Genomic DNA, 25,131 nt, shown 5'->3' with positions numbered 1-25,131 from the left:
AACAGAAGGTAAATCTGATTTAATACAGAATAAAGCAGATATAGTACGTATTTTGTTTTTAAAAACTGCAAGGGTTAACCCTTCTCCACTCTAGAATACTTTTCAACATTCAAACCACAGAATGAAAATAATTCAGAAAATTCAAGACATAATGAAGAACACACTGCATTTCGTTCTTTTCCTCTATTTTTTTTTTTTGAAACTTAAATGAGAAATGGAAGAAGAATTATCAAATTCGCGGGGTATCCAGACTACATGACCTGTGAAATGAAGAATCACTTTAGAAAATGTATTCCAGCACCCTCCTTTCAGCAGATTCCTCTAAACTTTGAATAAGCAGAACTGGAAATGAAAGAATTTGCAAAGCAAAACCCTTGTTTCAAAAAACACAAGAAGAAAGAAAGACCAATTCTGCAGAGCGAATAAAACCCTCCTCGTAGCTTCCAAGTGAAGAATGAATTCTTCTTTTCCCCCAAAAATCCCGTAAGTATTTGGCAACAGGTTTTTATTACTTCCTCCCTTGCCTTAATACCAGGCGGATTCGTGAAAATCAATCAGGAGTCACGCCATTCTCCTCACGCGTATAGCATTTTGGCTTCCTGAAGAAGCCTCTCCAGTTCACAATAATCATGCCCGAGAAAAATATCTTTTTTTTTTCCTTTTCATATGATAGAAGCTTCCAAAATATTTCTTTTCCATTTTAGTTTGATAATGAAGTTTTTTAATAAACAATTAGTCCAATTCTCTCCAAAAGCCCGATAGAGAATTTACTCAACTAAATAATAATATGAGGAGAGCATAGCGCTTAAGAATAAGGTGCAAATATTTGTTATATTATCTTCCTATGTGCCACATAATACACTTTGTGGCTTAGGAATAGCTTTTAATTTTATTATAAGACAAGGCATCCCCCTTTAATTTCATTTACTTGACTTAATGAATTTGCCAAATAAAGTTGGCTAGATATTAATTTATTTATAATAAACCTTGTCTATGCAAGATAATTAATGTGATATAGATATATATATTTATATATATACGACATATATCTTATGTATACCTGACTGCGGGAGCACATATACATTTGTGTATACGTACTCTCATACCCAAGTATTCACATAAGATATATATTTAACATATATATATACATATATATATATTTATATATATAAATATATCTACATATATATAAATATATACAATATATACATTAGTCATTGCAAAAATTGATTAATAATTAGTAAAATAATTAATTATTATTAATTAATAATAATAAGAATGTATAACCTCGAAAAGTAGCAAAACCTAGGGTTATGAACCCTAAAATCTCTGCGCGGACCATCTAGGTTACTTGACGCAATGGTTAACAAGGTTTGACAAGGTCAACATAAATTTACCTGACTCAGGTTAGGGTTTTCAGACGGCGTTGAGTTCTTTCATTCCCTTACCTCCCCACGTGATGATACTTTCCCTCCCTTCGCGGAGGACGACGGTCTCCTGCACACACTTGGCCAATTAAATCAGTTAGATCCAAAATCTTGTTCTGTTTTGACAATTCATAATTCATTGACAAAGGTAAAACATTATGTCACAATGTTAATTGCAATTTCATCAATTAACCAACTTCAGTCCATCAAATCATCATTATAAGCATAATTGTCATCATTCAAATATGCATAACCATTTGAACATATACATCAAATTAAACATGAAAAATTAGGGCACAATCATTCCATTTAAACATGAAATCTAGGGCACATTCGTTCAAATTAATTATGAAATTAGGGCACGTTAAACATCTTGCAAGTATATCATAAATGCACCAGGGCAAACATGTATCAGGGCATAAATACTGCATATTAACAACTAGGGCACAAGTGGGATGTAACACATGTCTTGGTCATCAATACCTTGGTAGCAAGCAAGTGACCGTGTCAACAGAAGGTGCATCGGGGGGTTTGCTAATAGTTTGGAAACCTTCCATTGTTCAAATTGAGGGAGTTGCTTCCAATTGAAATTGGTTGCTTGTGAAAGTCATGCATTTGCAAGCAAATGTTCCTTTTCTGTTGATTAATGTCTATGGGCCAGTATCTCCTGTTTTTAAATGTGCTCTCTGGTCGGATCTAGGAGGGGTGATTTCTCGTTTTCAAGATCAACATCTTTTCATTGGAGGGGACTTTAATGCCATCATAAGCTTCAAGGATAATAGGGGAGGCATCTCCAGACTTGGAAGATCTCAACAAGATTTTAATGATTGGATTGATCGAAATGGTCTCCTTGAGATTGAATCAGGCAACAACATCTTCACTTGGAACAACCGGAGGCAAGGGTTCAGTAATATAGCAGAGAAAATAGATAGATTCTTTTGGTTGGGTGATCCCTCATCCTTTCCCTTTCCCCTGGAGTGCAATGTTTTACCTTGCTCTGGCTTTGATCATTATCTGCTTCTTCTTACCCTTCACGGTGATTCAAAATTTTCAAAACCACCCTTCAGATTTGAGAATATGTGGATGAAGGATTCCAATTTCCTAAATCTTATTGATCAATGGTGGAAAGAAGTTAGTTTTGAGGGCTTGAGGCTTTTCTATTTTGTGTCCAAATTAAAATATGTTAAAAAGAAACTGTTAGAATGGGATGCTACTCATTTTAAGAATATTTTTGTTGTCAAAAAGGACTTGGAAGATCAGTTAGAAGAATTGAATGAAAATGTTATTAAGGAGGGAATGTCGCAAACTCTATTTGCCAAGGAAAAGCATTTGTTGGCGGAGTACGAGGATATCCTCTCCAAAGAGGAAATTTTCTAGAAACAGATATCTAGAGAAGGTTGGCTTCAAGCTGGGGATAAGAACACAAAGTATTTCCATAATGTTACGAGGATTTAAAGAAACATAAATAAAATAACCAGGCTGGAGATTCAAGGAAACTGCACCATTGAGGACCCACATGCCATAAGAAATGAAATTGTCCAATTCTTCTTTAAGCTACTTAATAATGAAGATGGTTTTGATTTAAGATAACAAAGGAAGTTTCTTTCAATGATCCCAAAAGTGATCTTAGATGATCAAAACAAGAAGCTCAATGAAAGCTTCTCAATGGAGGAGGTGTCAATTGCTTTAAACCAACTCCCCTCTGACAAGGCCCCAGGGCGAGACGGCTTCTCGACTGGCTTCTTCAAGAAATGTTGGGATATTCTAGGGAAAGATCTAGTGGAGGCGCTAGAATTTTCAAGAAAATCAGGCAATTTACTGAAGGAAATTAATAATACTTTTATAGCCCTTATTCCAAAGAAAGAGAAAGCAGTCCATTTAGGGGATTTTCGACCAATTTCTCTCTGCAACACAATCTACAAAGTTCTCTCAAAGGTGATGACAAACAGATTGAACCCCTTATGGATAACATTATTTCAGAAGAGCAAACTGGGTTTGTTCCAGGGCGTTCAATCTTAGATGGGGTAATTGTGGCCCAGGAGGTAATTCATTCTCTTCAAAGTACAAACAAACCAGGTATGATATTGAAATTGGACATATCCAAAGCTTATGATAATGTGGACTGGCGCTTTTTATGCAAAATCTTGCAGGCTTTTGGTTTCAATAAGCAATGGGTTAACTAGTCTTTGAATGCATTTCCACTCCAAGATTTTCAGTTCTCATAAATGGAAAATTAGAGAGTTTTTTCTCTATCCTTTAAAGGCATACATCAAGGTGATCCAATTTCCCTTTTCCTTTTTATCATAATGGCAGAAGCCTTGGGAAGAGCCATTAAAGATAAGCACTCTAGAAAGGAATTGGAAGGTATCAAGATCACCACTAACTTTGTTGCGAGTCATCAACAATTTGTTGATGATAATCTTTTTCTTGGTGCAGCAAAATTTAAAGAAGCAGCTCACTTCCAAGAGCTCCTGTTCTCTTATGGCAAAGCTTCGGGCGAGGTAATCAATAAGGAAAAATTAGAGATCTATTTCTTCTTCACCCCTCTGTCCACAGAAAATAGGATTTTGAAAATTTTTAACTGCAAGAAGGGCACTCTGCCTTGCACATATCTGGGTATTCCCGTAGATAGGGGTTTGAGGAATTCGAATCTTTGGGATCCTCTGAAGAAAAAAATGGATCTGAACGTTAACTCGTGGAAAGGAAAGTGGCTTTCGTGGGCTGGCTGATTGATAATGCTTCAAGCAGTAATTTCAGCTCTTCCAATCTATCTAATGTCATTTTTAGCTTTCTCTGCAGGAATGAACTCTTTTATCATTCAAAAAATGAGGAATTTCTTTTGGCAAAATACGGAAGAAAAGCACAAAATTGCACAAAATGGCTTGGGATAAAATTTTTAGGCCCAAGTCATCAGGAGGGCTAGGAATTCACAACCCTCAGATCCAAAATCAAGCTTTCGGGGCTAAATTAGGCTAGAAAATGCTTATGGATCCCAAAGCAAGATGGGTAAGAATGATGCATACTAAATATATAGCAGCTGAGGAGGCTCTTAATCTTTTGCGAGTCAGTAATCCCCCAAAAGTATCTCGAATTTGGAATTTTATTCTTAAGTGCAGGAACCTAATAGCAGACTTTGTCTCTTGGGATGTCCATGATGGTTCATCATGCTTATTTTGGGAAGACTCCTGGGGAGGATATCCAAGCTTAGATAGTCTTATTTCTGTTCCATCCACAAGGGACTGGCTAAGACAACATTGGGGGATTTATGTAAGGGACTATGTAGAATTTTCATGGGAGAACTCTTTTCTTGGTTGGAGCTAGAAGAATTGGATGGCCTCCCCATTCCCTCCAATGAATCAGACCAACTTTTTGAGATCATAAAGGACAGGCAACTGTTTTTTAGAGAGGGAGCAGATTCACTGATTTGGACCCCATCAAATTCAGGTCAATATAAAGCCAAGGAAGGTTATAATATTCTTGCTAATCAAGGTGCTTTTGAGGATCTGGGAATTCCCCATAACTCTTTTGGAGCAGTAAGATTATTCCTAAAGACGGTATCTTTGCTTGGTTAGCAGCCAAAAAGAAAATCCTCACAACGGAGAAATTCAAAAAGATGGGATTGGAGGGCCCATCTAGATGCATTCTATGTAAATCCCATGAGGAATCAGTTGACCACCTTCTTCTAAATTGTCTTCAGCAAAGTGCTGGAGGTGGTTATGTGCTAAACTTGGTTGGATCACGACCCTTCCAAATGACATAGTTTCACTTTTTCAAGGGTGGCCAATTAGACCCAAAGATGGTATCCTGAGTTCCCTATGGGAAATGTCTACCTCTTGTCTAGTTTGGGAAATTTGGGAAGAGCATAATAGGCGACTCTTTGAAAACAAAGGGAGGAAATTATAATCAGTTCTATCCTTATTTGAGGCTTCTATTGTTGAGAATATTAATAGCAAACTAGCTCTCACTCCAAATTTGAATAAAGATTTTACTAATTGGGATGGCAGAGCTAGGTTAAGATGGGGTGGCATAAAATTTCCTCCATTGATAGGGAAGAAAAGCAATGATAGAGGAAGTGCAGTTTTGATTCCCCCCAAAGTTGGTTGGTTAAAACTAAATTTTGATGGGGTCTCAAAAGGGAACCTAGGTGCTTCTGGAATGGAATGTGTGGTTAGAGACTTCAGAGGAGATGTTAAAGGCACGCTGGTCGTGCCTATTCCTCTGGACACTAATAACATTGTAGAATTGAAGGCTCTATTTGCTAGGTCTTATGGAGTGCTCTAAAATAAAAATCAAGAACCTAGACATCGAAGGGGATTCAACAATCACTATCAATGCAGTAAGATCTGCAAATTCCTCAAATTGAAGGCTACAAGCTCTGCTTGAAAAAATCTTAGCGACTCTGTCCACGTTTGAAATTTTTTCCTATAAGCACATCTATAGGGAAGCTAATACTGATGCAGATGTCCTTTCTAAGGTCGCATCTGATGGGACTGCTCTTAGTTGATGGGCTGATGATTTAAACATTTAATGGCCCTAGTGATTTAAATGGGGAGTATTTCCAACGACCACACCAAACAGTAATGCTTTTCACCTATTCTTTTGCTAGTCTCAGGTGTCTTCTCATGTATGGATTTCAAATTTGAATTTGAATGAATTGAACCGTTAAGCCTTTCAACGACTTTCTCCTTTTTGAACATGTCACCTACCTGCCCAACTGAAGGTTGCGCTGGAGCTACTGAGCTGGAAGTTGCTTTTTCTTTTTAGCGAAGTCACTGCTAATCTTGATAAGACATTCACTAAATAGATGGAGGATTTTTCTATTATGTTGGGTGCCTTTTCAACTGCCAGTTATTAATGTCCGACATCATTAAATGATCTGGTATTGGCATGTCTCAAGAAGGATTGATGAGGTCACTGCAATCTATCATATATTTTTTCCAAAAGATGAAAAGGACGCCGCCATCATGGTTTGGAGAGCTCAAGTTGGCTTCATGGCATAGTATCAAGGTCTTTTCAATTAAAATCTAAACTTTGGAGAACGATCCTTTGCCATCTTTCCCCCGGGTTTAATTACTCAAGGAATTTCTCATTAATGATGGTAGGTAGGAGAGAGAAAGTCGGGTGCAGTTATTTTTGTTTATGCCGAGGCTTATTTCTGCTATCTTGCCTCGTTTATGCTGCTTCTTTCCATTCTTGGTTTCTCTTAGCTAGCGAGAGAGCGTGTTCTTCTGGTCATTGGTTAAGAATGGCATAACCTTTTGGCTTCATAGTAAGGGTTTTTCCAGAACTGATTTCTTGCTTTGGGACGGATACTCATGTCTCTCTGTCCTGTCGGAGCCGCCAAGTTTCTTTTAAAGAAATTTCGGACCAGAGACTCAAAAGACTTCTTCATAATTCGGAACTGTTGGTAACCTTGGCGGTCAAATTAATCCTGGGTCACCTGAGCAGGTAGGAATATTTGAGGGATAACTCTCATATCTCTTCAAGATTCGTGGCCTCATTACTTGATAACCAGGTTCCTAAGGCGGAGGTAATGGCTTTGACTTCTCAATTGTTTGAAGAAGAGATGTTGGTGGGCTTGGATTTAGTTCTTAAATATGCCATCCTTGGTACTGGGCTCCCTCGGCCAGGGGATATGATCCTTCTCTCAATTCTGGGAGAAACTATCCTATTACCCTTTCCTTCTTGACCTCAAAGGTCTTGCTCTTTTGCAACATAGGGCCTTTGCAGCAATGGTGGCCAGGTTTCTTAAATGGAAACTGCTAGGTGATGAACCTGAGAACCAAGATAGGGAGGATGAATTTAGAGATTTCGCCAGATTAAATGGTTTCCTCCCTCCAAAACTAGAGCATGATAATTCGCCTACTAGAGGAGATGGTCGTGATGTACCACAAGGGGGTCAAGGCCGTGGGCGAACGGGCGTTCCAGGCAGAAGCAGAGGCTGATCGCGAGACAGGGGACATGCTCGGTTTGGAGATCAAGCGTAGGGTCGAAATTTGAAAAATGGATAAAGCATATATGAATTTTTTGCTCTTAGATGTGAAATTTGGTTTAGTTCCTATGTAAACTTTTATGTAGTTTCGATGTTGATATTCTCAGACTCTTGAGGCATTTAGGATGTTATTGAATGTTGATATTTTCAAACTCTCGAGGTAGTTAGGATGTTTCTGCATAGTCTTGAAGATCATTCCCTTTTTTTTGCTGTGGGGTGATTATGGTTTATTCGGGGAATCTGCCCTTCTTCTTTTTTCGAATATCTAGCTCTAAGGACTGATATTTTCTATGTAATCGGATTATTAACTTTTAATACAAACTCCTTTGGCTCTGCCATATATCAATCAAAAAAAAATATTAATTAAATAATAATATTTAATAAATAAATAAATTTCAAATAATCATTCGTTAATAGATATTATATTAATTAATAATAATAATTACTTCGTTTAGATTATATATAACAATCAAGGAGGGGACATGACATTGAGTAGGTTGTACAATTCCTAGGTAGGTCGTACCTCTCATTTCTAAGTCGTTCATCCCTTACTAGCTGCATTGTGTGTTTCTTTATTGTTGTTTGGAGTCATCATTCATAAGTAATTGCAGGTCATACCTCTGAAAAGGGTTCATGTTCAAGGAGTTTGTTGGTCATACCATCTAATACAGGCCGTACAAGTGGTTGTAGGAAGGTGTGGATCTTGTTGGGCAAAGCGCTTGGTATTTTAGCTTAGTTTCTCCTTGTTTGGAAGCATTGAGATCTTTCAAAGTGATTCCAAGTCATTTAGCATTTAACTTTCTTGATTTTGAAGTGCTATAATGATATTTGAGGTGGTGGACACTATTGTACCAGTGTCATAACTATCACAAGTCCGATTTCCAGTTTCCAGACTGATATAATTCTCCTTCCAGCGTGTTGTGGTAGTGTTTGGGTATGCTCTAAGGTTTTATTTTTCTGCTTGTGATCTATTGGTGGTGTGTTGGGCACAAGTGGTGGTGTTTTTTGGGTGTTTATCTCAGTGTCCAGACCTGTTGCAGCATGTTACAAGTTGATATCAGATCTGCACCAGACCTCTATATCATTCTTCGAGGTATCTCATTGTCATTTCTTATTTGGGTTGGTTGGTTCATGATCATTGACGTTATTTTTGGTGTGTCACCAGCAGTTCTATTATTATTAGCACTTTATAACAGTAGTTACCCTTCTTTATGGTGTTTATAATGCATATGAACTAATTTTGTCATACTTAAGCTTAAGATGGTTATACTACCGAAGAGTTATCACCTCTATGCTATTGTGAATATTGGATGATAGTACTATCACTAGGTCTGATTATTGCCCATTGATGTATTTACTTACCCCACTGAACAAATGATTATATTTGTGTTTTTCTTTACCATTGAATAAATGGACGTGCCTCCTTTTCTTTTCCACTAAATAAGTGGGTGTGCCTCCTTTGCTTTCCTTCTAAATAAGTAGAAGTGCCCTCTTTGCTTTCCCATTGAATAAGTGGAAGCACGCTTGTTTTACCACTGAATAAGTGATGTTTGTAATTACACTCCATTGAATAAGCATGTAGTGTTGTTTCTTTCAGTATTGCATAAGCACTCCACTGAATAAATGAGATTGGCTGGCTTGCTGACTAGTGCATTTCCATTTCAGTTGCAACATTTAGTTCAATTGTATAGTCCTGGACAATATATGCTCTCACCTTGCCCACCTTGGGAACTAGGTGATAAAAAAGTGGAAAGGATGTTGCATTGCATCTTATTTTCAATTGGAATTTGCTTTTCAAAAACATTGGGGTTGTATATTGTAGTGATATTGTAGTGGAAAGGATGTTGCATTGCATCTGATTCTTGAGAGATGCAATTTTCCGTGGTCCCTATTGTGAATTCTCTGGTTAAGCCTGAGTTTATGAGACACCCGGATGAAGAAAGTTGCATTAATGTCTTGCAGAAGTGAACTTACAAGAATTGCAGCTCCTGGAGTCCCATACAATGATGACATAATTAAGTATTTCAGCTGATGTAGAGAGTTTCCATGGTTTGGATGATATTAGACATCCTTCTTTTGCCAAGAGAATAAGAATTCTAGAAACTGTTGCAAAGGTTAGAGCTCATGTGGTGATGCTTGATCTTGATTGTGATGATCTTATACTCCAAATGTTCAACTATTTCTTTGATGTTGTTAGAAAAATTCATGCGGAGAATATTTTAATTGCCATGCAGAAAATCATGTCTTTGATGGTCAATGAGAGTCATGATGTACCCCATCCACTGTTATCGGTTAAATTGACTAATATGAGGAATGGTGACCAAGATTCTTTATCAGTTACAAATGTTAGCAGAAATTGTTGTTAACCAATGTGAAGAAAAGTTGAAATCATATATGACAAAGGAGCATGAAGAAGAAGATGAATTAGTGACTTCCATCTGATCTCTATTCCAGCAGAGTGGTGAGGAGAACCTATAAGAAATTGAGACAATAGAGCTTGAGGTAGAAGAGCAGATAACATCAGAATCCTCTGTAGTTATGACCAAACTTGAGAGGGATCTCCAAGATGTATCAGAAGAAAGTGAAGCCTATTCAAAAATTGAAGAAGAGACACAAGTCCTTATTGTGTAATGAGCGAAGCAACTTTGCTGATTTAGATCAAAGGCCTAGAGAATTGCGAGAATTGAAGAATCATTTTTGGATCACAAAAGAGAAAGTAGTACAAGTTTTGACAAGAGTTGATAATACACACAAATTTATGGAAGATCTCATTTGGAAAACCCAAGTTGAGGAGAGACAGAAAGGCATTGAAGGAAGATCCACTCTTGCAGTTTTGCAAACAATAAAAAAAGCTTTGGAAACAATGAAATCGGATTACCAACAATTGTTGTTAGACAAAGACCATAACATCAAGTATGCAAGAGAGACCCTCAATGCATTGAAAAGCAAATTTTTAAAACTCGGACTGGCCACGGACTCGGCAAACCAAAAAATTGGACTCGGACTCGGACTCGTGAAAGACTCGCGAAAGACTCGACAAGGACTCGGCAAAAAAAAAACCCGTAGTTTTACAAAAAAACATAAATAAATTAATGCATTTAGAGAACATAAGAGTCATAATTGAAACATTACACATGTCATATGATCTCCAAACACTCAAAATTTGAAATTTCATCATTCATACTCATAGTTCAAACTTTAAAATGTATAATAGCAGCATAAGTTTATAAATGTTTACAAAATTACATATAATGATAGGTCTAGATCTTGGGGGAGAGAGGAGAGACTGAGATAGAGAGTGGTAGAGAGAGGGGATAGAGGAAGAGTGATAGGAAGATAGATAGGTCTAAAATTCTGGGCAGATAAAGTGAGTGAGATAGAGAGGGCAAGAGAATGCTAATAGGAGCCTACTGATTACTGAAATTTGACCAAGTTTGAAAATTTAAAAGATCTTCTAAAACCTATAATTTGCATTATAATTCCTAGAGATCTAAAACCACTCTCAAACATCCTACCAATATATACATGAAATATAACTTAAAGTATAAGAAAGGAAAAAGACATATTATTCATGTATATATTCTGATGAAGAGAATGAGACTGACTTGAAAAAAAAAGATTTAGATAATTTTTTGACATGTTTTTTGGGTTGCACGAGTCTAGTCAAAAGACTCGCGAGTCCAAGCGAAAGACTCACGTGAGTCAATTAGAAAGACTCGCGAGGACTCGCCTCGCGAGTTGACTTGTTTTTTTTTGTAAAACTACTGTTTTTTTTAATTTCTTTATGTTTTTTGTAAAATATAAAGAAATTAATGCCTCTTGGAAGAATTTTTAAGCTCAAAGCTGCATTTATTTTGGAGCATTTTGCAGAATTTTTAAGCTCGTTCTTGCATTTGGAAGCATAAAAAACATTAATAATGATTGTTCATTGGCTGAAAACAAACAACTTATTGCTGGAAACGTTGTCATTGATGTCAAAGGTATATAGATGACTGGAAAGTGTTGACATTGATATCAAAAAGTATGGATGAAATTGTTGCCATTATTGTTATTTTTATCTTGGTACATAAGCAAGATCATTGTCAAAACTGTATAAGTGAGTTTGGTGGCAAGATTGATGCATATGGGTGAGATTATTTGTAAGAATATTATCAATAGGTTCAAGGAGAAAATTGATGATTGTATTAAAGGCAAAGGCCACTTTAATTGCCCAAGAGTGAAAGATAACAATGATAAAAAGGCAGCAATGCTGATTAATATTAATTGGCATTGCTTATGGAGAAAATAAAGCTAGACAAATGCATGCTTTGCTGGCCGACCAAGACAAATTTATTCCCTCTATGCTGGCCAACTTCATGTTATTTATGGTGCCCATTTTTGGTATTATAAAATAAAATAAATGTATTCACAATATCCTTAAGAGGACGACCACTTTGGTTGGGATGCCTCTCATGGGACAAGTTGTCCCCTTTGGAAGAATTCACCTCCTTTGTGAAGAGGCATGAAAGAGATATAAGTAGAAGTCAAGTGGGTGTTTGAAAAAATAAGAAAAATATAAAATATCATTTCTGAGTTAATACAGCAGAGCAGAGATAAAATTGAACGATATTGCTGACATATGAAAGGTCACCTCTCTTGTGTAAAGAAGCATTTAGTGTGATACATATGCAAGGTGTGTGAAGGATATTATTGCAGATCAAAAGAAGATTTAAGGCAGATTTTATGAAGAGTTTAAGAGCAGATCTAAGAAGAATATAACAGCAGATTTTGAAGGAATATAAGAGCAGATCTAAGAATATAAAAGCAGATTTGTGAAGCAATATAAGAGCATATATAAAAGTGCATAAGAGCAGATTGAGAACTATATAAGTGCAGATTTGAGAAAAAGATTAGTGTAGATTCGAAAGTATATAAGTGCAAATTGATATGCTTATGGTGTTAAGTTTGAAAAAGTAGAAAATTGTATTATATTGATTCACCGCCCCCACCTCTCAGTATAATTGTGTGCTCTTCACTTAGTTGGTGGCCTTAGTGAATTTTCTTTGGTCTATGTAGTTGTATGGGCCCACACATTGGTCGACAATCCTTGTACAAAGTTTCTTTTAAACTTTAAGGTTCATTTTTCAAGTGTCGTATACAATGTATTGTATTTGTCCAAGAAGTGGAGATTTGGCACAATTGTATTTCTCCAAGGGTTCTTGTTATTAAGATCCAAGCTATTGGGTGTACCCTTGGCATACACCTTTTATGGCACAACTCTCATGGTCCCATACCTAGTAGTTCTGTCATTCAATTCAAAACATCTAGTTTATATACCAAAAATCATAGCTAAGAGGCTTCATCGTATAATTGGACCACATCGACCTTAGCCTCTATCCAACCTTGGTGATTGTGTTACAGTTGCATTATACTTTGTAAGATTTTTTGGCAACATGGTACTCCTAGTTGGTGTCCTTTTCAGTATCTCTGGTGATTTTTTTCATAGAGATAACTTCATTGAAGCTCTTGGTGACTGTGCTATAGCAGTCCATTTGTATTTCTAGTGATACATGTGCTTGGGACATGTGGTATTCGATTGCAACCATTCCTATGGTTTGCACTCTTAATTGGAGTACTTTACCTTCCACAATACTATTCGTCCTATTTATGCTACTTGTGCCTATGCGGTATCTTTGACTCCTATTTGCTTGGAGTGCATATAAATCACCCCCTCATCAGTTATTTGGAGCCACTTTTTAAATTGAGCAATCAAAGCACAATTATTGTGGCTTGTTACGTACCAATGTACCTACAATTATTTTTAAATTGAGCAATCAAAGCACAATTATTGTGGCTTTTGAGTTAGTGTTTATGATTATTTGAAATTTATTTAATAAAATGCAACCACTATCTTGTTATCCAAAAGTCGAAAATCTCTCCTTCTGAGAAAGAACCACAATGTGTTGAAAAGGCTCAAGGTTTCACTAGAAAATAGGCGAATTCATGCAATCGCCTCTGTAATCTCGAGTTTCATATCAAAGTAAAGAGCAACTAAATAAAATCGCGCAATTTGTTGGAAAATGCCGAGTTTCAACCACGAATTTCAGGGAGCGATTCGAAGCAAAATTCGCTTATTTCAACAAAAATACCTGAAATTCATTTTTAACAGAAGGGCGGAGAGTAAGTATGGCGATTGAGAGGCAAATTCGTGCAAAATCTCCTTGAGAACCGAAAGACCAAAAAAGGTAAAGCTCTCAAAATAGTCTTATGAGCCGAAAATGCTAAAGCGAGCTTCAAAAGCTTATAAAATCGGCTTAGAGGCCGAAATTGAAGGAAAAGACAAAGTCGTGCATTTTGGCCATCAAGGCCGAAAAGGCTCAAAAGGGGTGCAAGCTCACAAAATCAGCTTTCAGGCCGAAAAAGGAGGGGCTTTGGGCGTCTAAACAAAGTCAGCACTTTTTATTTGTTTTCGTGAAAACTAAAGCAACAAAGACAAGTTCGCTGAATCCTTATAAGCCGAAAAGGGCCGAAAAGGAGTCAAGTTCACAAAAAGGGCCCTCGTTAAGCCGATAAGCATAAGAGAAGACAAATTCACGTTTTTGCTTTAGAGACCGAAAAGGTGAAAAAGAAGACCAATTCGTAGAATCGCCTTAAAGGCCGAAAACACTAAAAAAACGTTAAGTTCACAATATCATCTCATGAGCCGAAAAAGGTGGAGACAAGCTAAAGTCACACATAACCTCAGAAGGCCCAAAACTTTCAAATAGCGCAATCTAGCAAAGAAAGCCGAAGTTTGTCAAAAATCGCCAAAAATCAAAATCACATTTCTTCCCAAATTGGCCGAAATTCATCTAAAAAAGGGAAAAAAAAAGTTCGGTGCCTTTTGGAAGTTTGGGCATTTTCACTAATGAAGCCGAAATCACTAGCAATTAGGCAAAAATATTCGAAGTTTTAAAGCTAGGTGAATTGGCCAAAGTTTTCAACGTGTGACAAAAGAGAAGTTCGCTTAAAACCCTAAATTCACAAAGGAGGGAAATATATTGTTTTAAAAGCAAATATCTTTCGTCTTCGTTCTTCGTCAGGACAAAGCCCAACCTCACGTAAAATTTGATATTTGTCAAATTAATTTATTTAATTTTTTCAAAGTGATTAATCCAAGTCGAAATTGATTATTCGCAAATAAACGACGCGAAGTGAAGACTTGATCGCAAGCGAAGCTGGGAAGCGAGGATGCAGAGCACAGGATCAATGATGAAGCATTGGGAAGCATGCCATCACCAAACTACTAGAAAACGAGATTGAAGACAAAGAACACGCAGGACCACTCCAAATGTGCATCCTCAAAAGAATACATTGTTGGATTTAACTCTAGAAGTTCAGTTCCTAAAAACTGAAATTGTTTAATGTAAGGCTACTTGTGGGTCCCGCTCAAGATATTTTGAAACAAAGGGAACACAACTCAATTGTGGACAGTTATGTCTAACTGCCAAATTGACTAAATTAAAGCCAAATAGTGGTAGGTAGTTGGAATTATGGTTGGGTGGATAACTAAGAATTGAGGTGGCATGGGTTAAAGTTGCTAGGCTTCTAGAAGGTAGACGAGGGCCCTTGGATACAGTCAATCCTGGCCTCTGATTCAGAATTGTAAAATCTATAGAAGGTAGAGGCCTTTCTTTTGTAAAGGGTTAGATTGTTAGATTCTAGTTAGAGTTTTTGGAGAAGGTTAGATTTTAGTAGCTAGATTATTAGGAGTAGAGTAGAATTGTTGCAGAAATTGTTGTAATGGCAACTGAAGCAAATATATGAACATTGAATCATGGTGTTTGTTGTCTTTGTTTTCTTCTGTTTGCATGGTTTCCCTTCAGTTGGTTAATTAGAGTGCAGGGATTTTAATGGTGAAGTGTGGAGGGGTATTTGATGCACTTCAGGTTCATACCATTGGGGGCATGTTGATTGTAGGTCACCGTGCATGTTTAGTCTGAACCCAAACTGTGCTTAGTTCAACTGGAGGCGTTTGTCTTAGGCTACGCCAGAATTGGGTGCCTAAATGAGTGTCTCTGGTTTGAAAATCCTTCATCCTTAGGAGCTTGCACCGTTCTTGTCAAGTTGTGAGGGTGTCTCTAGCGAAACAAGAACTGGTTTATCGAAATTTGTCTACCCATTACATCAACTGTTACCATCATTGTCCTTAGGTCTCCTGAACCCTTCTCCTTTGCTTTTATTTCTCAGTCCAAAAATCGCAGCATCGCTAGATGTAGACCAGCTTGTTGTAAACTTAAGGCCCCTTGTGCTCCTAGCAAAACACATCGACCGTTGAGTTATCTTGTAGTCATGACCTGACATTTGGAATCAGAACAGATGATAATCTGCAATGCCCCCTTTCAAGGATTGCAATCTATACTTGTCCAGTTCGAAGTACTAAGTAGAATTCAAAATTGATGACTTGGTATATTTGCTAGACTATTGCTAAATAATATTTCTTGATGGATTGAGAGTCAATCCCTTGAAAAATATTTGAGTGTTCTTAGGAAAAAGTCTGAATTAATTTCTGAATTTATATGTACTGCTTAGTGTATTTCTGGATTATGGATTGATGCTTGATTGATTGTTAATTGATTTGTTTACTGCTTTTCTGAATTTATTTTCTGTGTTGTTGCTCCAAACTGAGGATCTAAATTGCTTCTTCTTAAATCTTTTATTCCTTAGTTTCTGCTTTGATTTATATAATCTGCTTTGAGTTTTTATGATTTGAATTGATGCACCTCCAAATGATTTGATCTCCTTTTTATATCTTAAAATTGGGAGGGAGACACCTTTTTACTATTTCTACCCTTTGAAAGAGACAACTATTCATCTTTATTTGCCATCTTTTGAAAATAATTATTTATTTTATATTTCCTCTAGCCACTTATATTTTCCTCCATTTCTTTCCAAGTTGATGATTGATTCATTCTTTTTATACCTTTAATCCTCCAATATTCATAACTCTTTATTTCATGCCTTTTGACCATTCATTAAACTTAATTAAATTTATATTTAATAATTATATTATATTTTTTATATTTTAATCTATGATTATTTATTATTAAATCCTATTTCAAAAAAAGGGGACATTACATAATCAGCCTAAAGATTCAACTAGAGGAGGCTAAAAGGATAGATGAGGAGGTGAGAACCCAGCTAAATACAAAGGAGGAAAACTACAAAAAAAGCCAGAATCTGAAATTGTTTCCTAAGGAACTGGATAAAACAATTGCTCAGTTGAACATAAGCTTAAAGTTTGAGAAGAGTATTGAAATCTTGGATGATATCATCGATTGCAAAATGTCACCTTCTGGAACCTTCTAGTCAGAACACGAAAGTGGATACCCCTACTAAATAACAGAAAGAACCTGCAAAAGTCTGGAAAAGGAAGTAAGAGCAAAAAAACAGAAGAAAGTGAAGTCTATGCTAGTGCAAACTGTTCTTTATGCACAAGATGAAGGAAACCAATGGTACATTGATAGTGGATGCTCAACCACATGACAAGGGACAGGAGCACGTTTCTCACTTTGAAGGAAGTGGATGGTGGAAATGTGAAATTTGGAGAAATTTGGAGATAATGCTACAAGGATAACTAGAAAAGGTACTCTTAACTTGGATAATGAAAAGACTAAAAATAAAAAATGTCTTGTATGTTGAAGGTTTGATGCATAAATTTTCTCATTGTTGGTCAAATGTGTGATCATGTACATACCCTTACATTTCATGCTCAAGATTGTGAGATCAGGAAGGCAAGTACAGCAAAATTAGTTGTAGAGGCAGATAGAATAACAAAGTCTATACATCCTTGGTGAAATCAAGGGAGAAAGATGTTACATAGAACAAATAGACGAAAGCTGGTTATGGCATAGAAGAATGGGTCATATGAATTTTTGATAGTCAAACACTGTATAAGTCAATGTTTGGCAGCCTATTATATGTGACAGCATCAAGGCTAGACGTTATGCAAGAGAGAATCATGTGCGAGTATTCAAAAGAATATTCAAATATCTAAGGGGTATTTCAGACTTTGGTTTGTGGTTTCACAGAGGTGAAGATTTTACTTTAGCAGCATATACAAATGCAGATTGGGCAGACAATGTTTGATGATAGCAGCAGTGTCATGTTGCACCAAGTTCATGTTGCAAAGGCAAAATACACAGTAGAGACATAATTATGGCATTGATGTCATGTTGCAAACAAGTTTCTTGGATGAAGTGGACATTGAAAGACAAGGCAGCAAAAAATAATGTCAAGTTGGAGTATCTCAAGCAGACATTCTGAGTGCTTAAGAAGAAGTATAGATTTAGGGGGAGCTAATGACTATATTATCTCTGAGCCTTGTAGATTCCTTGGTGATATGCTTTTAGAAAACTTAGAGAAAGTTTAGTTGGTGGACTTCAGAAGAGGGAGAGTTACAAGAAAAGGAAGATTGATGCCATTGATGTGAAGAGGAAGAATTACATAAAGGGGGAGATTCTTTATGAGAGTAATGGACATCCCTTTGCCATTGATGTCAAAGGGGGAGAGTTACAAAAATGGGGAACATTGCAGAAAGAGGGAGTATTTTGTTCTTGTTGTGTTCACAAATGATTAATTCTTTGTAAGGTTGCCATCAATGACAAATGGGGAGATTGTTGGAAATGTTGTCATTGATGTCAAAGTGTGTTTTGTTCAATGGAGATTGATGAGAATATGATCATTGATGTTAGAGTAAGATTGTTGAAAATATTGTCATTGATGACAAAGGTTCTTGATGTCAAAGTTTGGGAGATTGTTTATTATATTAGATTTAGTTGGAGGTCGACTAATGGATTTTATTATTTTGAAAGAGATGTAATTGGAGGCTAACTCGTCGAATTTTATTGTTTTGAAAGAGGTGTAATTGGAGGCTGATTCATGGAATTTTATTATTTTGAAAGAGGTGTAATGAGAGGCCAACTAATAGAATTTTCTTATTATAATTTAATTTTATAGGGCCGACCTATATGTTTTATGTAATTAATTTTGCCACCCAAAGGGGTATAAAAAGGTGAAGCGTGTTTGTAAGTATTGAGTGTGAGAAAATGTTTTATCATTTGAATATAGAGAAAAGCAGATTTTATGAAGTGTGAAAGTGCTGAAAAATATGTTCATCATCCATTGAAGAAGCAACATCCAGAAGGTGAAATTTGGCATAAGAGTCTAGGGCCTCCTCAAAGAAGAGATTGGTGTCTCTTGCCGAGTTGCTGCTTTCTAAAAGAAGAGATTGTCGTCTCTTGCTGAGTTTGTGCTTAGTTGTGGGGATCGGTATCTCTAGTGGGTTGGTGCCTGCAAATATTGTAAGATCATTTTATTTTTATCGTAGCTGGATTTGGATAGTAGACCCAAGCAGTCCTTTGTGGATTTTCCTCTAAAGGGATTCCGTGTAAATCTTGTGTTCTTAATTGTGTGGATCTTGTGTGTTCGCTATTATTGTGGTCGTTAAGTTTTAAATAAGTAAAAGCTTGTCTTATACTGATTCAACCCTCGAAGTAAAGTGTGTACATCAAGGGAGACTACTCCTAATTCTCACCTTAAAAACGCTTCAGATTATTTTTCAGTTTCATTGACTCCTATTGCAGATTGAAAGGCTTCACGCCATGTATTTTTTAGTCACCATTCTAAGGCTGAGGATTCTTCTCCGACAGATTTGATAGTTCATATTTAGGTATTTGATGTGGACACATTATGGGATGTATAATGTTGTTATGTATCATATTTAGGTTTTTGATGTGGACACACTATGGGATGTATAATATAGTCACATAACATGCACTGAGATTCCACCTTCATCTATTGCTTCGACACAAATTTAGTGTCGCTTGATCAAATACTTCTAGGTTGGATCATATTTGTCTTCTTGATCTACCTCATTGGGGTCTTTACTTATTAGACATTCATCATCTATTTGTGGACTCTTATCTTGAGGATCTTGATGACACTATTGAGGATGTTTATTTTCTCTTTGGTGACAACTTTGATAGAGTTGCATCTCCTTAAGATATCATGAGAACGTTTTTGCCCTCCTTTACTTTCTCCACCTCTACATGGTGACACAACTTGTAGCTCTCGAATCCTATGATTCACTTTCATCATCATTCATGTTGATGCCTTCCATAGGAGTAACTGATTCTTGGTTCAGTTTTCATACATATGTTGAGAGTCTTCTTATATGGGTTCTACAATTCAATCTTATTTGTTACTTGATTTGACCGATCAACACTAGTTATAGTTCATTGAGTAGTTCTTCTAAGACTTCATCATACTCTCATATTTTCTCTCTCCCCCCCTCATTGGTAGAGTATCTTTGTCCATAGGTACCTTGTATTGCTCCATTGTTAGAACTTAGGATGAATTTCTAATTATCTCTCTTCTTGAGGAGGCCTTTTCTCTTTGGATGTAATGAGGGTACACATAAACTCTTGTAATCTCTTACCTTTTCTGCTTTCTTGATGTCATCTTCTGCTGTTAGGCTGAGACTCTTGAAATATTTTGACACATCTTAACATTGACATGGAGATATGTGAGCATTTTTTGGAGATCCCTTTCCTTTTTTCTCTCTCTTTGTTCCACCTTTCGAGTGAGAATTCAGTGTTCTTGCAGCATGGGGTTTCCTTTTTTTCTGAAAAGGAAGATGCATTGTTTGATGCAAAGGGACCTACTTAAACACTCATTATGAGATCATTTGTGCCTAGATTCTCTTTTATTTTGGTGGGGTTGCATGGTCTTCTCTTGCATCTCTATTCTATGGGAGGGGGCGTGTGGACACGTCTTCTCTATGGGGGAATCATATGTACATGGGTACCAATTATGTCTATACATTTGCTAGGACCCATTTTTCATCCATCTAAGCTGCACTTAAGGGAGAGGAGGTGAGTGTCGGTGTAAGTTTTTTAATTTATTAGGTTGTTATACATTTTTCTGCACCTAGGTTTAGTTTGCTTAGGTTTGTTTTGAAGTAAGTCATGGGGGTTGAGTTGTCAGCATCTTCAATGGGAGTCACCCCTTCTTTTGTTTCGATATTCTTGACTTACACTTCTTATTGGTTGTTTTTATCACCTCCTCCCTGTCACATATCAAAGATGTACTCGCCTGCATTTATTACATAGTATAGGCATCTTGAGTTTATGCATCTTTTTTTGCATTTATTTGCTCTCTTGTTAATGGAATAGAATTGGTCAGCCTATCATCTTAGTCTTCAATAGTATTGTGGCTATCACTATGGCACTAGGTTTTGTTTGAATTTTTACTAATTGTAAAATCTAAGATTCTAACTGGACATGATGCAATTTGATCAATGTACAGTAATTAGATGTCGAGGTTATTCTTATTTTTAATGCCTTTTTTTAAAGACGTTTTCTTTTGCCTTAAAATTTCGTGTTCGAAATAATTCATCAAAATAAGATCACTTAAATATCATAGCCCCAAAATATTAGAATGATTTTTTTATTCTGTTCAGTTGGAATCCAATTGTCCTGTTTATTATAGTTTCAATTTATCATTAAGTAGTCTGGCAGTAGAACTACTATATAGTTATTATTCAGCATGCTCTAAACTAAATTAGTGCCTACCTTCTTGTTCAGGTGGTTGCAGAATCTAGCCCGTCCACTAATAGTGACATTGCATTAGTGCAAAGCGCTGGAGCCAGAGCTGTAAGTTTGTGGTGTATTGGACATGCAATTGACCTTCATCAGGCACTTAAGATGAAATTCTATATTACTCTTTCTTATAAATTGAGTTGGAAATACGTATCAAGTATTAGGCGACTATGTCTGAATGAATATATATGTGCATGTGTGTGGATGCGCGAGTGCATGTTTCATGGGTGCCATGCTATGTATAGTTGTAAGATTCAAAGAGAAAGGTCAATTTTAAAACTAAATACAAGTATTTGCATATTTGCAGGTTTTGGCTGGTGAATATCTTGTCAAGCAAAACAATCCAGCTGCTGCCATTGCAGAACTTTTTGGAAAAGATATCTCAATTGAATCCAAAACGGAAGCAATCGTAGCTTGAAGCGCTCGGGGTTATGGGATGCCTCAAATCAGTGCTATACAGAATTTGTTGTTTAGTTAGCCTCACATATCTTGTATAATAGTGCCTTACAATAGTAAGGTAACTAAATCATTTAAATATGATGAAGCAAAAGATTTGTACTCCTGTGGGCTGTCTTTGATGTGTATTTCAGATATCTTAACCCAAAAAAAGGCTGATACAGAGACTGATGCAAAATAAAGTATAAACAACAAAAAATAGAGAATAATGACATGTATTTTGTTATTAACCTCACACATGTAATAATGACTTTGTTGATTCCAAGAATCAGTTTGTGACAATCCGTATGCCAATTATGTAAATGATATTCAAATTTATGTTCAAGTCTGAAGTTATGTATATTATTATTCTTCTTACTGATATTTTCTATGTCTTATGTCACAGGTTGCTGAAGATAACATTAATAATTTCGATGTTTCTCCAGTACTTCATTTGCATGTACTTATAGCCTATGATTCACCGATCAAGACATGTCTTGATCGGTGCATAGACAGCCCTTCGGTTAATATAAACACATTACTTATGTGTTGTGCTGTTTAATCATTGGTCACGTCTTTCCTCTTTAACGTGTGTTGTACCGATCACAATCGGTCACGCTATTAACATATGCCGATAATTATTAATAATCGGGGCAATGTATAGTTTACCCTATAAGTGATCTGGATAAGTTTAAACATAATCAACGAATAAATGATTCGGTATTAATGTGTTTTAGAATGATAACTATTATAGTTATCATATGATAGCATTTAATCAATGCTATCATATGATAGCTATGATAGTTATAATTCCGGTCTGATCACAACATGATTAATATTATCGGTTATGCATCTGAGATGGTTATAACATGTTCATTTATTTAATCATGAGGTCTATACTCAAGTTGTAGTTATATCGATAAGGTAGATGATTGAATGAGAGATAAATGAAGTCTCTCATTCAATCATTTATCTTACCGAAGCTACTAAGTTTCAACACTCCCTTTTAGCTAGGGAAGATAATTATAGACCCATGAAATAAGCATCATATTTCTCATAATAAAATGTATTATACTACATAATACAAGGGATCATATTACATATGCTCGTAACATGAAACATCACATAATGAGTGACATAAGAATATATCACATCATCTCGCGATATAGATATCACATAACACGCGATATCAGTATCACATAACACGTGATACCTTGGATATAAAAAAAACTTAGGAATGTTGAATTCCCTTATATCCAAGTTATGGCATGTGCATTGACATTACGTCCCATAATGTCTACCATAACACATCATGGCACATCCATGAATCAGAGTGATATCAAGTAAGCATGATATCAACATTACAAGATCGTCACCTCATAATGTTTAATACAAGTGTTCATAGTCTAAAAGATCGTCACCTTTTAGATTTGTACATAGAGGGTGGAGCCCATAAAGTCATATCACGACAAAAGAAGTTTACACATTAAACATCTCATATATTAGTACAGATTACAAAAAACTGATTATAACTCAATCATACCAAAACTTTTTCTGAAGTGTTCAACTTTTACTCTGGCTAGAGGTTTGGTCAGTATGTCTGCTGTCCGGTCTCTTGTACTGATATATTGTAATTGAATCACATTTCTATCCACCATATCTCTCACATAGTGATAAGGGATCTCAATGTGTTTGGATCTATCATGAAACACGGGATTTACGGAGAGTTTTATACAACTCTGATTGTCACAATGAATTATAGTAGGCTTCATTGGTCCTCTGAATAATCCCACAAGTAACTTCCGTAGCCATATAGCTTCTTGTGTAGCCATGGAAGCTGCAATATATTCAGCCTTTGTAGAGCTTTGAGCTACTGAAGACTGTTTTCTGCTAATCCAAGATATCATGGCTGAACCCAAACTAAAGCAGCATCCTGAGGTGCTTTTCCTATCAGTCACACTTTCAGCCCAATCTGAATTAGTGAACCCATGTAGATTTAAATCAATATTCTCATACTTGAGTCCATAGTTGAGAGTGCCTTGAAGGTATCTCATTATGTGTTTTACTGCCATAAGATGAATCTCCTTAGGTTCACACATGAATTGACTCAAGGCATTTATTGGATAACAGATATCAGGGCTAGTATTGACTAGATACATTAAAGATCCAATCATCTGTCTATAGAGTGTAGGATCTACCAATGGGGAATCTGTTGCTGCCTCCTTCAGTTTGTGAAGATTAGTTTCCATGGGAGAAGTCATTGGTCTGCAGTTCATCATGCCAAATCTCTTCAATATGTCTAAGGTGTACTTCCCTTGATTAAGCACAATGTTGTCAGAGTTTTGCCAAACTTCCAACCCAAGGAAGTAATGTAGAAGGCCTAAATCCTTCATATCAATCTCAAGGTCTTTCTTACATTGATCAATAGGATGACCTCCTGTAATTAAAAGATCATCAACATACAAGATCAATATCAACATATCACTTTTGATTCGTTTGAAGTATAGATTTGGATCTGCGTCACTCTTTGAGAATCCCAATCCCATGAGGTAGCTATCAATTCTTTCATACCAGGCCCGGGGGGCTTGTTTTAGTCCATATAGGGCTTTCTTTAATCTGCACACATTTGATTATGCATTGTGGATCTCAAACCCTTCTGGCTGCTCTAAGTAGACTTCCTCCTCAATTTTCCCATTCAGGAAAGTAGTCTTTACATCCATCTGATGGACTTTCCATCCTTTGGTTGTTGCAATAGCTAGTATTGCTCTGACTAAGGTGTATCTAGCAATTGGAGCGAAAGTTTCATCATAGTCTATTCCCTCCTTTTGTGAGAACCCTCTGGCAACAAATCTGGCTTTACATTTCTCTATGCTACCATCTGCAACATGTTTGATTTTGAATAGCCACTTGGATGAAACAACAAATTTTCCTTTTGGTCTAGGAACAATTTCCCAAACATCATTGTTTAAGATGGATTGATATTCCTCTGACATGGCATCTTTCCATACTTGGTGTTTAAGTGCTTCTGATACATTAGAAGGTTCTGTTTTGGAGAGATCATTCATTAAGGCTACATAGCTAGTGAATCTTTGGGGCCTCTTACTTTCTCTAAAGGTCCCTGAAGGAGCTACAAAATTCCTTGCATCTTCCATTGTTTTGTGAACCCAAAGTGGTCTTTTCTTAGGGTTTTCCTGGTGTGGAATCTGAACTTCATTCTCATTCTCTTCTTAATACTCCCTCTGAACCTCAGGAACATGATCATTTTCTAGGTCTGAAGATGGAACATAAGTCTCTGACTCAATAGAGTATCTAGCCCTTTTGAAGGCTATGTCTTCTTCAAATATTACATCTCTACTGAGTTCAATATTACTATGTCCAGGTACAAATATCCTATAGGCTTTAGAAGTTTCACTATACCCAACAAAGATTCCTTTTCTTCTAGAAAGTTCTAGTTTTGTTCTTTTCTCTTTAGGTATATGAATATAAATAGGGCACCTGAATATCCTAAAGTGAGTGATGTCAGGTTTTATACCTGTGAAAACTTCTTCAGGGGTTTTATCTTCAATGTGGGAGTGAGGGCATCTATTTTGATGTATACAATAGTGTTGGAGGCATCTGCCCAAAGATGTGTTTCTAAGTTTTGGTCAAAAAACATGGC

The 25,131-nt window shown here is 36.4% G+C and overlaps 1 protein-coding gene across 1 annotated transcript in view; it reads left to right on the top strand.

The window, feature by feature from the left end:
• The window catches only part of LOC131064890 (indole-3-glycerol phosphate synthase, chloroplastic), an 87,577-nt gene extending 65,758 nt beyond the window's left edge, over window positions 1-21,819 (top strand). Inside the window, exons 9-10 of the mRNA XM_057999222.2 lie at window positions 21,024-21,092; window positions 21,346-21,819. Of these exons, the coding sequence (XP_057855205.2) occupies window positions 21,024-21,092; window positions 21,346-21,456 (180 nt within the window). The 3' untranslated portion in view covers window positions 21,457-21,819. The remainder of the gene's footprint in view (window positions 1-21,023; window positions 21,093-21,345) is intronic.
• The last annotated feature ends 3,312 nt before the right edge of the window (window positions 21,820-25,131 follow it).

The sequence above is a fragment of the Cryptomeria japonica genome, chromosome 1 (genome assembly GCF_030272615.1).
Source record: "Cryptomeria japonica chromosome 1, Sugi_1.0, whole genome shotgun sequence".
NCBI classification, from domain to species: Eukaryota; Viridiplantae; Streptophyta; class Pinopsida; order Cupressales; family Cupressaceae; genus Cryptomeria; species Cryptomeria japonica.
This window is presented reverse-complemented; position numbering and strand designations above follow the sequence as displayed.